At 41.3% G+C, this 14,235-nt stretch overlaps 1 protein-coding gene across 1 annotated transcript in view; it reads right to left on the bottom strand.

The window, feature by feature from the left end:
* Chd6 (chromodomain helicase DNA binding protein 6) overlaps window positions 1-14,235 on the bottom strand; it is a 167,990-nt gene that overhangs the window by 15,786 nt on the left and 137,969 nt on the right. Inside the window, exons 28-31 of the mRNA XM_055602182.1 lie at window positions 6,359-6,419; window positions 5,552-5,768; window positions 3,904-4,112; window positions 1,312-2,889 (exon numbers count right to left, since the gene is read on the bottom strand). Coding sequence (XP_055458157.1) covers window positions 1,312-2,889; window positions 3,904-4,112; window positions 5,552-5,768; window positions 6,359-6,419 — 2,065 coding nt within the window. The remainder of the gene's footprint in view (window positions 1-1,311; window positions 2,890-3,903; window positions 4,113-5,551; window positions 5,769-6,358; window positions 6,420-14,235) is intronic.

The raw sequence follows: 14,235 nt of genomic DNA, 5'->3' as shown, positions 1-14,235 counted from the left end.
GCACAATGATAAAAATTAAAGGTGGGAGTTAAAAAAAAATGGCTATATGGGTTGGGGAAATGGTTCAGCAGGAAACAACTGCAAAGTTACCATGGAAGCAAGAGGACTTGGATTCCCCAAAACCACATAGAAGCTGGCACGGTGGCCTAACCACAGTGCTGGGAAATCTGTGGAGACAGGTTGATCCCAGAGGCTCACTGGCCATTCAGGCTAAAGGTGAGCTCCAGATACAGTGAGAGACGCTCTCGCAAAAAATAAGATGAAGAGTGATCAACCTTTGGCTCCAAACATGAACGTAGAGCTGAGTGCACCCACACTTAATGTGTACATACACAAATACCAAACACAAATACACAAATAAAAATAAAAAAACAAAAAGAAGCTACATGATCCAAGATGGTCAGGCTTTTCTCTTCCCCCTCAATAGAGGTCATGCCTGTCTCACTCCTGGAGTACCACAGTCAGTATCAGATAATGGCAAAAATAATGATCTACTTTGTTAATCCTCACATGCCTTCTTAGTGTCTCCCTCATCAAGGTATGTTCCCATAAAGGATTTCAGAGTCACCCGGATTTCTTAACATTAAAAAAAAATTTATTTATTTATTTTTTTTGAGACAGGGTCTCACTGTATAGACCTTGTTGATTTTGAACTCAAGAGATCCACCTGCCTCTGCCTCCTAAGTGCTGGGATTAAAGGTGTGCCGCCACACCAGGCATGACGTTCCTTCTAACCTGAGTCCCCACTTTTCCCTATTTTAAAAGATTAAATCTATGTTTTCAGTTGTTTACAACTGTTACTTTTATTCGTGTTCAGGTCTAAAAGAAACCTAACACAGATGCCCTGACAAAAAGCACAGGGTTTTGACGATGACACGAAAAACTGCTTTCTATGCTCACCTCAACAAAGGCCAACTTGACTTGTATTTTTGGAGTTCCTGAAAATTAATGGCACCTGTATTAGTTGCAGGTCTCTTACGTCCCAAAGCTGTTCTACTTCAGCTAGCTCAATTCATCGAGAGCAGGAACAGAGCATTCCCTGGGTGCCAGATTGCATCTTCTGTATACACACACACAGTCCCTGCTAGGTAACATGGACAGTGCAGTAGAGACACTGAGCCTGTCCACAATCAGTTTTCTGGGGTGATCATGGCTGAACTACTCTGCTGAATTTTCAGGTCTTGGGTTTTACCCACACATGGTGAAGGTGGGCAGGTCCATTTTAGGAGTTAAAACTAGTGATTGTGGCGCCCCCCCCCCCCCCAGCACCTCCTTTCCCACTGTATGAATACATAGTTCTGCATACTGTACCTTGACTGTGGCAGGTTCCATCTTTTTCATAATCATCTTTATTCTCAAAATCCATGTCTTCTGGTTTGGGTTCACTTCCCTCAGCAGCATACATGGAGAATCTCTTTCCCCCCTCTGTACTCTCTCTCCATGGTTCTTTCAAAAGCTCATGCTTCAGTTTAAACGGCTCTGTTGGAGTAACAGCAGGCTCACCTTCCATTGTGGTATTACTGGCTTTGCTTCTGTATAGGTCTGGCTGATACACCTTGGGTTTCTCTATTTCAGATTCCTCACTCCCCAGGCTATGTGCCCACCTTTCAATGTGTTTGCAGTGGCAATGATTGGCTGAGGGAGCAAAGGCTCTCTGTGGTCCAGGAGTCTGGCTTACCACCTCCAGGCTTCCTCTCTTGGCTTCATCCTGGTGGAAGCTCAGGTTCTTTCCCCTTGGGATGTTTGCAGTGGACTTGGTGAAATGCAAGATCTCTGGCTTTTCTGCAGTGCTTGCTACTATGGCTAAGGTTTCGTCCTCATTTTCCTCCTCTTCCTCATCACTCTGGTTCTGACTCAAAACCAACTTACTTTCTAAACTCTTGTTTTCTAATAAATCAATTAATTGCTGATCTGATGAGAGGTTTCTTTTGGAGTCACAGACACTAAGGCTGCATAGATCTACAAACCCACTTTCATGTCCTGTATCTAAGGTAGGGGAAGCTAAGCATTTGGCCTCTAGGTGGCTTATGCTTTCAGGTCTCCGTCCTGTCTCACTGCAGCAGGGTTCCCCTTCTTTTGAAATAGACACCAACAAATGTTTTCCATTTTTAATGTTCATTTTAGCTACTCCTGCTTCTAAGCTGCTCATGAGTGAGGAGGCTGAAGTGATTTCTGCCTCAATGCCAGCAGGCTGGCAGCTCTCATCTCTGGTGTCCGAGATGGTGACAGTACTTTTCCTGGGCTGTGAGTTGGTACTTGGGGCCTCATGGAAAGAGTATGGCTCTTGGCTGAGTCCTGTCTTACCATACATCATGTTCTCCAAGGATTCAGGCAGTAAGCTCTCATCATGGTCGAGAGAAATGACCTCCTGAACTTTGGAAACGAAGTTTTCGCATGTTATGTCAGGTAAGCCGCCCTCAGGCAAGCAGAGGTGACTGTCTCTACTGTCCATTTTTGTTAGATTCTCTGGCTCACTTTCAACAGACTCTGAAGTCCTACTCACTGGGGTATAAGTAAGAGACTCATACAGTTTAGAATTGCTCTGGTAAAAGCAACAGAGATTTCCAGGTGCCTGAGTGTCAGTTCTTTTGTGTTGGGCATAGTTTCTATAGGCATCGAGGAAGGACAGCTGGGGGTCATTCATGATGTAGTAGTCTGTGCGGTTGAGCCCATGTTTGGCAGTGCCAATGAGCAGGTCTCGATCATGTTTCCCACACTCCCACCAGACTGGGAGGTAGAGACTGGGCCTGCAAAGCTGGAGGCGCTCATGCAGCTGAGGACATCTGAGCACCTGCTCACGGATTTTCCTCAACAGTTCAATGCGGTACAGAGTTTTTGCTGCTCGCTCCTCAGTGATGGGTTCAACGTAGATGCTGGCATCAGGAGGACCTGGAGAGAAAGACACACAGAGCTTTACACATAAGGCTGTTATAAATCCTGATACAATCATTCCTGTTTTAAGGACAATGAAAGAGGCTCAGAAAAGCCATTCTGCTTAAGGTAGCAGAGCAGAATTCAAATCCAGATCTCATCAATACAACTCCAAAGTCCAAGTTAGCTACTCTACTTGAATGAATACAGTTTAAAACCAAGCCACATGTGGGGAAAAGAGGCACAATGCTTGTTTCCTAAAATGTGGCAACATGGTCCAGAACAGTTTAATCAAACATATGAGGCTGAAGGGAGGCCGGAGAGAAGCTGTGTTAAATTCAAAACAGGTGGATACATCCAAAGGGTTTTCTACTGGATCAGGAGGTATTTAAATCACAGCCACTTGTTTTATCTAAGCCAATACACAGAAAACACTTAAAGTTTCTAATGTCTCATTTAAGGACATTATGAAGTACAGAGTAGGTCTCGATTTATTTATTTATTTTTAAAGATTTATTTATTTTATGTGTATGGGTATTCTGAATGTATTTAAGTATGTGTATCACATGCATGCTCAGTGCCATCAAAGGTTTGAAGAAGGTGTCAAATCTTCAGGAACTGGAGTTACAGACAATTGTGAGCTACCATGTGAATGCTGGGAACTGAACTCAGGTCCTCTGCAAGAGCCAACAAGTGCTCTTAATCTTTGAGCCATCTCTCCAGCCCCTAGATCTTGATCTAAATAAACAAACAAACAACCCCACAACCAAATAACCCTATACTTTGGAAAGCATAGTTAACGCCAATCTTGTAATATTTCTGTGAGGTTCTGACTGAATTTCAACTTTCACAGAAGTTATACCTTTTGGGAATCTGGAGACCTGAATTACAAGCTCACAGAGCTCTGACAAGCTCATCTTTATCAGAATTGTTCAGATAAGTTCCACTTTTGTAGCTCAGCTATAGAAATTCTGCAACTGTAACATGTTCTCTTCCACCGCACTGCTGACACACTGACAAGAGTTTTCTCACCATCATCTTTCCAAGTGGGAAGACGACACACATTCCGGCACATGGCTACAAAACTATAAAAGTAGTGCTCCAGGCTCTCATCTGACTTCTTGTCCAAACGGGAAAGGATGCGGAACTGTGTCCAGTCAAAGGCTTTCTTTTCTTGATCATACACAACGCCAAAGGAAGACACTGTTCTATAGAAGTCGGCTTGCTCTCTTCTAGTCCACCTGAGATTTAATCGGAGAGGAAAAGTGAACTGTTTTTCTACCTTTAGAAACTGGATCTTGCTATGACCCTGGGACCCAAGCTGGTCTTGAATTCAAGATCTGCCTGCTTCCTCTTCCAGAGTGCTGGGATGATAGGTCTGTGTTACTTAGCTTGGCTTATCCTTTATTAAGAAGGCCAACAACTACTTATTAAGTATACACTGTAGGAGCCTGTAGCATCCAGGGAGCAGGTGAACTGGCTTGTGTACCTGTCTGTCTCTAAGTCAAAGTGGGTGGAGAGGCTTACATCCCACTCCTAAAGAGAGAACTACTTTCAGCTCTTCAGCTCTTCCTTCTAGTACTGATCTCTCTATGTCAAAGTCAAGTATGAAGATCTTGCAATTGTTTGGTCAATTTCAGGAATTATCTGATTAAACTTTCTAAAGAGATAAACACTAAAATATATTTATGAATATATATAAAATATATAAAATTTATTTTATCAATAAAATACATTTTTAATCAAATATTATATTTCATCTCTTAACCTTTGCCTCACAACAACATCGAACAAAGACTCTTGGGTCTTTCTGTTCCATCTCATTCACCCTCTCTGGCTGAAAAGTCAAGTGCTTTGACTCCTGTTTCCCTTTAGCTGTCTCCCGAGTACTATGTGAGTGGGTGGTCTATGTCATTCACCTCTGGGACAGAAAGGTCCTCAACAGGATTAAGACAGTGACATGGAGAACAGGTAAAGTCCCTTCACCACAGCTACAAACGGATGTTGGGATAAGGGATCAGTGAAGAATGAGGAAAAGGAAGAGGCTCTGCAGCTGTGCCAGATGGACTTCCAAATCTCATAATATCAGAGGGAGTACAGAGAAAAAACTGAAGTTTTTATTTTTTAATTTGCTGGATTCTGCCTCAGAAGAAAAACAATATAAAGACCAAAAACTGCAGCTGTGGTGTGTTCATTCCTAGCCTATACTGGCTTATGACAGCCCTTTTCAGCTCAATTCTCATATGATCGAGTAACTACAAGTAATACATGCTTTCTTTTCTGGGTTTGTATTTTATATGTATTTATTGATCTCAAAATCTTGATCAACGTGAAATTATAGTAAGAAGCTTTAACACGTATTATTCCTTTTGTTGTTACAAAACCAGAGGATTTGAAATAGTATGACACGTATCAGTAGCTTGTTTTAAAGCTACATTGCCAGAAACCAGCATCTGACTTAAGACTATCAAGTTTGAAAGTATTACGTCTAAGTATTGTGCACAGAGGGTCCTAGATTTAATTTGCTTCCCTGCTCACCACTGGAGGTTGTGGTTAAGAAATTCTGAAGACAATCTGTTACCTGGGAACTAACCCATATACTTTCAGCTATTAGCTTTTCCCTTGTCACCTTTACCCAGTGACCAATTAGTTTAACATGCTTTCTTGCCCTGGCTGTTACCTTTTTTGGGCTTCCTTGTTGATGAGGTCCATTTCTGAAGTTCTCCTGAACACCTCTTCCTGAACCCAGTATCCCTGGCTACCTGGGCCTAGGATTTCAGGTCGGCAGAGCTCCTTGCGATTGCAGCGCTGGTAAATAGTGACCAGACGCCTAAGTCGAGCAGTGAGAGCAGACGAAACTGGCCAGGGTGATTTGTCTGGGTCGGAGCCATCCTGGGCTTCAAACATCAGTGAGAACGTTAGTTACAAATGCAAATACAACAAGAGGATCTTTCCTTTGTTTGTTTAATACAAAGAAAACAGACTTAGTGATTTAAAGCAGCTGCTTTAACATCAGTCAAGAGTGAGGCTAGTGGGAAAGGCAGCAATTTTGCTTTAGAAACAGCCTTCCATTGTGGTCAGTGCTGTTCTTGCTCAAATACACACCCCTTTCTGGAGGGCAGAGTTGCTCTACAGAAAGGAAAAAGCAAAATTTTGTTGCCTTCTTCACATACAGTTATGGCTTCTGTGTTAGCTGACCCTTCTAACTACTAAAGCCCCAGTCAAATTTGAGCTCAGGTTCAAAGAACACCCCACATCAATGATATTACAGTCCCTCCTTTCTATTCAGATTCCATTCTCAAGACATCATTTAACTTTTGCATTCTGATATCAGGTGGAGAAAGTCAGAGACGTGCCACTCTAGGAAAGCTTAATACAGGTCAACTTACTTTTAAGTCTCCTTAAAGATAACATTGACTTCACATAAACGCCACAGAAACTACAAACTGGGACCTTACTTTTCTTTGCCTGCAGGACACAGTCTCACCTGCCTGGCTGTCATCCTTCTTTTCACCAAAAATGCCATCACTTCCATCACTGGGACTCGCCTAGGGATAAATGAAGCCATTGCATCAGCAAACCACAGCCCAGAAGAAACTACCTGAGAAAGGCTCTGCTTTGAGGACTATGCATGCACAGAAAAGCCTGCGAACATCGTAACCCAGACAGGGCCTCATCAACACAGCTCACGTAAGTAGCTCGTCTGAAGTGCCCTCCCCCAGAGCTTCTTCCCATAGAAAATCAGGTTAAAGAATGGCAAACTCAATTACGTTTTATAAGCACCATTTCTGTTTTAGCTGTGACTTTAAATATCTGCTTTACCACCACCACTTGCAATTTAATACTGTCATCGCATAAAGAACATGTCTGCATTTCTGTTTTTTCACTATGAAAAAACGTCAGGGTAACGTCCACTACACTATTTTTATAAAACAGGACTGCTCCAGACATGACCCTAATGGTATAAAACTGCAGGAACTTAAAACTAAGATCTGAAGCTCCAAACAAATCTGGAGTAAGAACAGAGGCACAAAATCGGTTATGTCAGTGCGTTAAGGAAAATGGCCCAAAGGACTGTTTAATTAGCACCACCCTGTCTCAGAAGTGAAACTTCACAAAGCTTCTTTACAAATAATGTTTTGGGACTGGGAAAGAAGATGCTACTTTTTAAAACAGGAAATACTACTTTCCAACCATCGTCTTTTGACCTGTATGATGATTCGGAATGAGCTCAGGACTCAAGACTGTCATGTTAAAACACAGGGAAAAGCGAACATGTGCCAGCAGACCACAGCTTGCGCTCAATTTTGTGTGGCCCAAGTTAAGAATGGTCTACTTTTAAGAAGATACAAAACAGGAAGACAGTGACAGTGAGAGAAGTGACTCCTTGCCTGGGATAGTTACTGTCTGGTGCTTCCTGAGAGCACTTGCTGCCTCCTGGACAGGAGACAGGTGCCAGAGTGAATAGACACATGCAGCTTCTAATAATAACTGAAACTCAAAACATTCTTTAGGTGCCTAAACTATGTATGGGTCCGAAAGAGAAAACTCTAGATGTGTCTCACAGATGCAGGAAACAGCCCTTGGAGGCTTAATGAGTCACTCAGGGTCTCAGCTAACACATGGGCTTCAAACACAGGTAGTTTTGAGGCCCAAGTTATTTAAGAAAGGGCACCAAGAGAGTCCCAGACAAGACTGGCTTTGGAGAGTGAAAAGACACTTAGAACTGGGGAGCATTAGCTAAGTTCCCTTATATGGTTTAAAACTGTTTCCTCTATTTGATACAGAGCAGAAACCCAAGGATGATCTATGGTGCCATAGAACTGTGCTATCTCATCCTGCTCTTTAGGGAGGCGAGCAAAACAAAAACCTCCCTCCTGCATCTTGTATATCTTCCAGCCAAAAAGAACCTTTCTAGATATGCTCAGAACATTTGTGGGGTACCTGAATGCTGACATTACAAGTATAGATACTGGCAGGAAAAAAAAAATTCTGCAGCCTATAAAGTGTGGGTAGACCAGAGTGACAAAGTTCCCTATCAAGTCATAATGGCAGCTGGCAAAGGCATGTCCACAGCTATAGGCTTCCATGTGGTGTGAGGTAAGCACACAGCTTTTTCCTCCAGTCTTTCCAGCAGTTTCTGTTGCTGCAGTCAGTAAATGTGAACAAGCAAGTAAACGCTCATGCAGGAAAGTTTTTGGTATTAATAACTGCTTTTTCTGTATCCTGTCTTCTCTTGTAAAGCACTTCACCTCAACAGAATGACAGAACATGGCCAAGTAGCCAGATGAATGTGAGTTTGATGTACAGGAAGCCAATATGCCCTAACAGCAGAGCTCACAGCCTCACACAGAGGACCAGCTTCTGTTTACATGGGGATGACATGTTCACCTTATATGCGTTGATTTCAGGTAGGGGCCCAGAGTGCTGACAAGGGACAGACAGAACACAATTTCTCCATCCTGAGAACAGAAGTCCTCTGTTCTTTGGCTTTGGGCAAATTGTTTCCTTCTCTCTGAAGCACTTTTCTTCTCTTTTAAAATGGAGAGAGTAATGCTCAGCTTATTACAGGGTAGTTGTGGAGTATAAATGAGTACAAGGATGTGGAGTGTTTATCCACATGCTGGCACCAAGCAAATGCTGAACAGCTGTTAGTTGGGAGAGAAGGAATATTAACAAATAGTTCAAACACCACACCACTTAGCATTTCCCCTTTACCTGGAGCATATGCTCTATGGATGCTACCAAGTATAACCAACGCAGTAACAGCACCAACAAGGTCTACTGAGTCAACGGAAACTGCCAGACTGTAGTCAGTACTGCATAAGCATTAAAAAAAATTATTGTAACAAATAATTTTAGACAGGAGAAAGTATGGAATGGGGAAGTTGTTAACACTAGCCAATATTGCAAATAGTCATCAATGGTGAGGATGAAATTCAAACTACTGAGGACCTTGTAACCGCTGTGCAGTTATACTGGTGGATGAACACACACTGTGCTCCTTTCAAAGCACTGCCAGGAACCGAAAGTAGCACAGCTACATACATGACATGAGGAGTGGGATACATTTTCTTACTCGAAACTAGAAGGCCTAGTCTACTTTGCTTATGACTACCCATCCAGACCTGGCTGCCTCCTAGATTCTGTCTTGGCTGAGGTGGCAGCAGCAGTGCAGACTTGTTGGGATCTGTAGACACAAGGAATTTCTTCTATGCTCTTATAAAACCCCAATGCTAACACAGCAGTTGGCCAAAAAATGAGTATGCTTTAAGTGTCAGGACCTATGCTAGGCCCTATGACTATAATACTGAGAAAGACAGACTATTAGCCCAGGAGGTCTGTCTGATGGGTGAGAGGGTCAAATAAGCAGTGGCTATGCAGTACCATAGGCAAGAAAGAACATCAACCAGGGGCTGCAGTGGAGGTCTACGAGATGACTCTTACGCCAGGTGCTGAAGTGTGTACAGGAGTCTGAAGAACACAAAGATCTGAAGGTAGAGTCAAAACGACCCCTTAGAGCTTTTCATTTTGCAATAAAAATCAAACATCCTACTTTTGCATAAACTTTGTGCACTAAGGAGATATGAAAACAAATGTCATAAACTTCAAGTGTTTTCTTACGGAGACTGCCAGATTTAGAATGATGCTAGCAGGTGGGGGACACTGCTTGTGTCTTTTGGTTTCGAACCTATGTAGCTGACTGAGACTATTTGTGCTCTAATTCTTTATAATGGGGATAAGAATGAAGTCTAACTGAGGGAGACATGTTTGTAAGTATGAAAAAATTTACATACAAATAAAACTGAGTTTTGAGTACCTTCAACCTCTTAACCCACAAGAAATGGATTCTTGTTGAGCTCCTGACTAAAGTTTCCTTATAATAGGATTTGACCATTTAAGGCATAAAATTCCCTTATAAGTGTCCCCCCCCCCCTCCGACCTCCTATTGGCCACAACTTTATCTAATCGAAGACTTCCTATTTTGGAAGTACCTGAGATCCAGCACAGATACTGGCAATTGGAACTGCAGCACAGCAAAGACAGCACCTGCCATAAGATACTGTGTTAACAAAAGCAGTTTCATTACTTACTGCTATTTTGCTAACAGATAAGTTACTTTCCAAACACACATACAGTTTGGTAAAGACTGTTGACAGTTCTGGACTTGAGACCATGCCAAATGCAAATACACTTAAAACTGTGTGTAAGGTCATAGGACCCAGCTGCTAAACCTTGAAGCTGGTAACTGTTTACTGATCAAAAGTACCACAGGGAGAAAACAGGGAACAGGACAGAAGCCTCCCACAGAGGGCCTCTGAAAGGCTCTACCCTGCAGGGTATCAAGGCAGATGCTGTGACTTATGGCCAACCTTTGGGCAGAGTGCAGAGAATCTTATGAAAGAAGTAGGAAATAGTAAGACTTGGAGAAGACAGGAACTCCACAAGGAGAGCAACAGAACCAAAAAATCTGGGCACAGGGGTCTTTTCTGAGACTGATACTCCAACCAAGGGCCATGCATGGAAATAACCTAGAACCCCTGCTCAGATGTAGCCCATGGCGGTTTTCTTTTAAAGGTATGGTCTCCAGGAGTTTCTAAAGAGTGACCCATGCAGGAGTATATTCTCAGCACAAACTCAGGGGTTATTAAAAAAAAAAAAGAAAAGAAAAGAAAAAGAAAAAAAAGAGGACATGAAGTTGGAAAAAGGTGGGAAAGTAGAAAGTAGATCTGGGTGGTGTTAGGGGGAAGCTAAATACGAGTAAAATACACTGTACAAAATTATCAAAGAATTAAAAATATTATATTAAACTATTTTATCCAAGAAGAGATTTAAGATTAATAGAGTAGCCAGCGTCAAGAATCCAAAATCTTAGCATAGAAGTAAGAAATGTTTTCTGTCCTTGTAGGATGGAAAGAAACTAAATGGAATCTATAGAATCAAGTGGGAAAGACACACTGCTTCAGTGTGAGGTACTATCTCCCAACGATGAAGTAGACTTCCTGCCACAGCAGGCAGCATTGTCCTTTTCCCTCCACATATATCGACATGACCCAATGAAAGACTGCTCAGGTGTGTGCCAGGGCTCTCATCAGTGAAGATTCTTCCATTCTTTAAACGGCTCCCTTTTCTTTATGTGCAGATGTGCTGAATGTCCTTGTCAATAGTCTTTTACATGGCAGTTTGGGCTTTGTTACCTGCCTACCAAAAAAGAAATGAATGTCCAGGCAGATCCTTCAGGGCAGAAGGTACCAAGTCAGAGGGAAGAAAGAGGGAGTAACAGGCCTGTATCCGATTCTGGCCATTTCTTTACATGTGTGTTTTCAGCATGTGCACTGAGGTCAAGTGAGTCTGTTTATAATCTGTTCACTTCAAAATCTCTAAGAAGCCACTACAGACTCCACCAGCTTTTGATTATATTGTACTGCCAAGGTTCTGAGGGCCTCAAGGGTAAAGAAATAACATAATCACCAATTACTCAAACAGAGAGAGAAGCCACTTCAGGATTTAGCTAACTGTGGCGAAAGATGAGTTACTTTTAGTGACTGCCCGTCTCCGCCTTCACAGTTATTCAGTGAACACGAGTGTGAACAGTGTTGAGACTCAGGCCAGGCTAAATTGGTCGGTAGCTGTCTTTGCACATGAACTGCTGAAGACAGGAAGGGCTCAATATACACGTCTGCTACATTTCCCCTTTTCTTGACTACAAAAGTCAACTCTTAGCATTTGTAGCTGTTTAACTCAGAGGCCCAAAGCGTTCCTCAGCTGTCAGATAAGGACAAAAGTCTGTAATGTGCTTCCTTTACACAACTGAGGTATGGGAAACATACTTCAGAGTAAGAAATTCTGTATTAGGTATTATTTTCCTTTCTTTGGTGCTGGAATGGTTTCCATGGGCTAACACATTCCAACTCTCAGACAAAATAATTACTGATGAAAATTAGAGACTGGAATACAGAGTGAGATTTTTAATTGTCTAGAGCAGGGTCCCAGTTTCTTTCAGCCCAACAGTCTGAGGCGTCAATCAGATTCACTTCAATTCACTGTGTCCCAAGCTTTTGCAACACACAAAAAAAAGTCCTTGAAAAGTTAATTACCCTTGTGAGAAAAGTGTATTATTACTATGAGTATAGGTATAAAAAAACCTGAGAGAGAATGTATGCAAATAATAAACAACAGAAATACTAACTGTCTGGTAAGGAGAGGGGAGACTCTTGCTCTACCTAGAATCACTGGAAGACAGTGTTGTGCAGACTCCTGATATCAGAATCCATGGCATCCCGTAGGCATAATTGCTCTACTGTTCAAAGAGAGTGTTTGCTCAAATGGCGCTGGGTTCAAGGTGAAGTTTCAGCCTGTTTATACAAAGTCCCAGAAACTCATTTAGAATATAACAAAGCCTTCTGCTGCTGGGGTATGCACACAGACCTATCCACCACTCTAAGCACAACTGAAATCCTGAATACCCAATGAAACAAACCCAAGAAACTGGGAAAAATAAAGGGAAGAAAGCAGAGTCAAATAGGAACAACACAATGCTCAGTTCCCTGGGTTTCCTTTATAGAGCCTAGATTTGGTAAAAAAAAAAAGACAACTATCTAAAAGTGACGGAGGATGTAGATAAAACAAACAAACAAAAACCCAAAAGCTTGTTCTCCCTAGCAAAAGACCAAGAAAAGAACAAACTGGGAATACAGAAATGTTAGGACATAACTGTTTTGTCTATCCCAACAACACAGAAAAAACTGGCTCACCCTATCTATGCAAATCTTTAAAAAACTAAGAATAAAAATAGAACTGGTAACAATTCAAGACAGTCCCTATCAGAAAATAGGAGAGAGGAGGACGGAAAACCCACTTCACAAACCTGTTACCTGACTGGATCCTCCATGGTGTGCATGCAGGACAACATGTTTTACAGGCAAGAGAAACGTCCCTAATAAAGGACATTAGGGTCTGGGGAGGTGGATCGGTGGTTACAGAGCTTGCACAGGTGTGAAGGCTACAGTGTGTAAGTGACTCTGTCTGTAACTCCAGCCTCAGAAGAGGGGACCCCTAGAACAAACTGTCCGACTAGGCATACTGGTGAGGTCTGGCTTTCACTGAACAGACCCTGCCTCATGGAGTATGACAGAAGATCAATTGGGAATGATTCTGGACATTAACCTCAGGCTCTACATACATACACACCCCCACACACAACTGAAAAAACAAGCACGTGTGTGAGCTTTGTGTGTGTGTGTGCACACATGTAGGTATAACACAGCCACACTAATAAAAGGGAAAAAGAGAAACAAAACATTATCAAACAGAATTCATCAATACATAAAATAATCATATACCATAATCAAGCCGAGTTCATATTAGTGTTATAAGGTTGGTTTAATATTTATTAACTAATCATGACAACTCACATTACTGATAGGCCAAATAAGGAAAAAAAAAAAAAAAGCAAAAAAACCCACTTTTATCTAACAGAAAAAAATAACATGACAAAACTCAACAGCCATTTATGATAAAAACTCAGAAACTAGAATTATGGAAATGCCCTTCATTAAAGAGATGTATAAAATAATCTACAATTAGCATTAGTCTTTTTCAAAGTTAGACTTAAAATATTTACTTACTTTATGTGTATGAATGTTTTTGCCTGCATGTATGTGTATGTACCATATGAGTGCCTGGTCCTCTGGAACCGGAGTTATACATAAGTTGTAAGCTACTGTGTGGGTGCTGGGACTTGAATCACATCTTCTATGAGATCAAGTGCTTTTAAATGCTGAGCCATCTCTTCAATCCCTAATTAATATTATTCTAATGATAAGTGTCTTACTCCTAATATCTACAACAAGGCAATCAATTGAATAAGATTTAATCGATAAGATTAAATCTTATTGAATAAGATTACATTAATCTTATTCATTAATACATTAATGAATTAGATTATGCATTATACATTAATCTTATTCAATAAAATGCTCAAAGTCTCAGTGAGTACTATAACCCAAAAAAAAGAAAACAAGTTTATAATTTATAATTTAGACCAGATACGAAGATTTACAACTCTGTACTTGCAGATGAAGACAACAAAAAGAATCCAAAGAAACCCACAAAAAATGTCCTAGAATGGTTAAGTGAGCCTAAACAGCTGAAGAACGCAGGGCAGGCACAGAGCATATACTGGATTCTGTACACTGTAATGAACATGGAGATACTGAAGTGAAATCACAGCATCATTTACAATTACTCCAAAGAAGAAACACTGAAATGTAATCTAACAAATTATGTACAGAGCTTACATATTGGTGGAATAGATAGATAGATAGATAGATAGATAGATAGATAGATAGATAGATAGATAGA

Source organism: Psammomys obesus, unplaced genomic scaffold (assembly GCF_907164565.1).
Source record: "Psammomys obesus unplaced genomic scaffold, mPsaObe1.curated_primary_1811, whole genome shotgun sequence".
Classification (NCBI taxonomy): Eukaryota; Metazoa; Chordata; class Mammalia; order Rodentia; family Muridae; genus Psammomys; species Psammomys obesus.
This window is presented reverse-complemented; position numbering and strand designations above follow the sequence as displayed.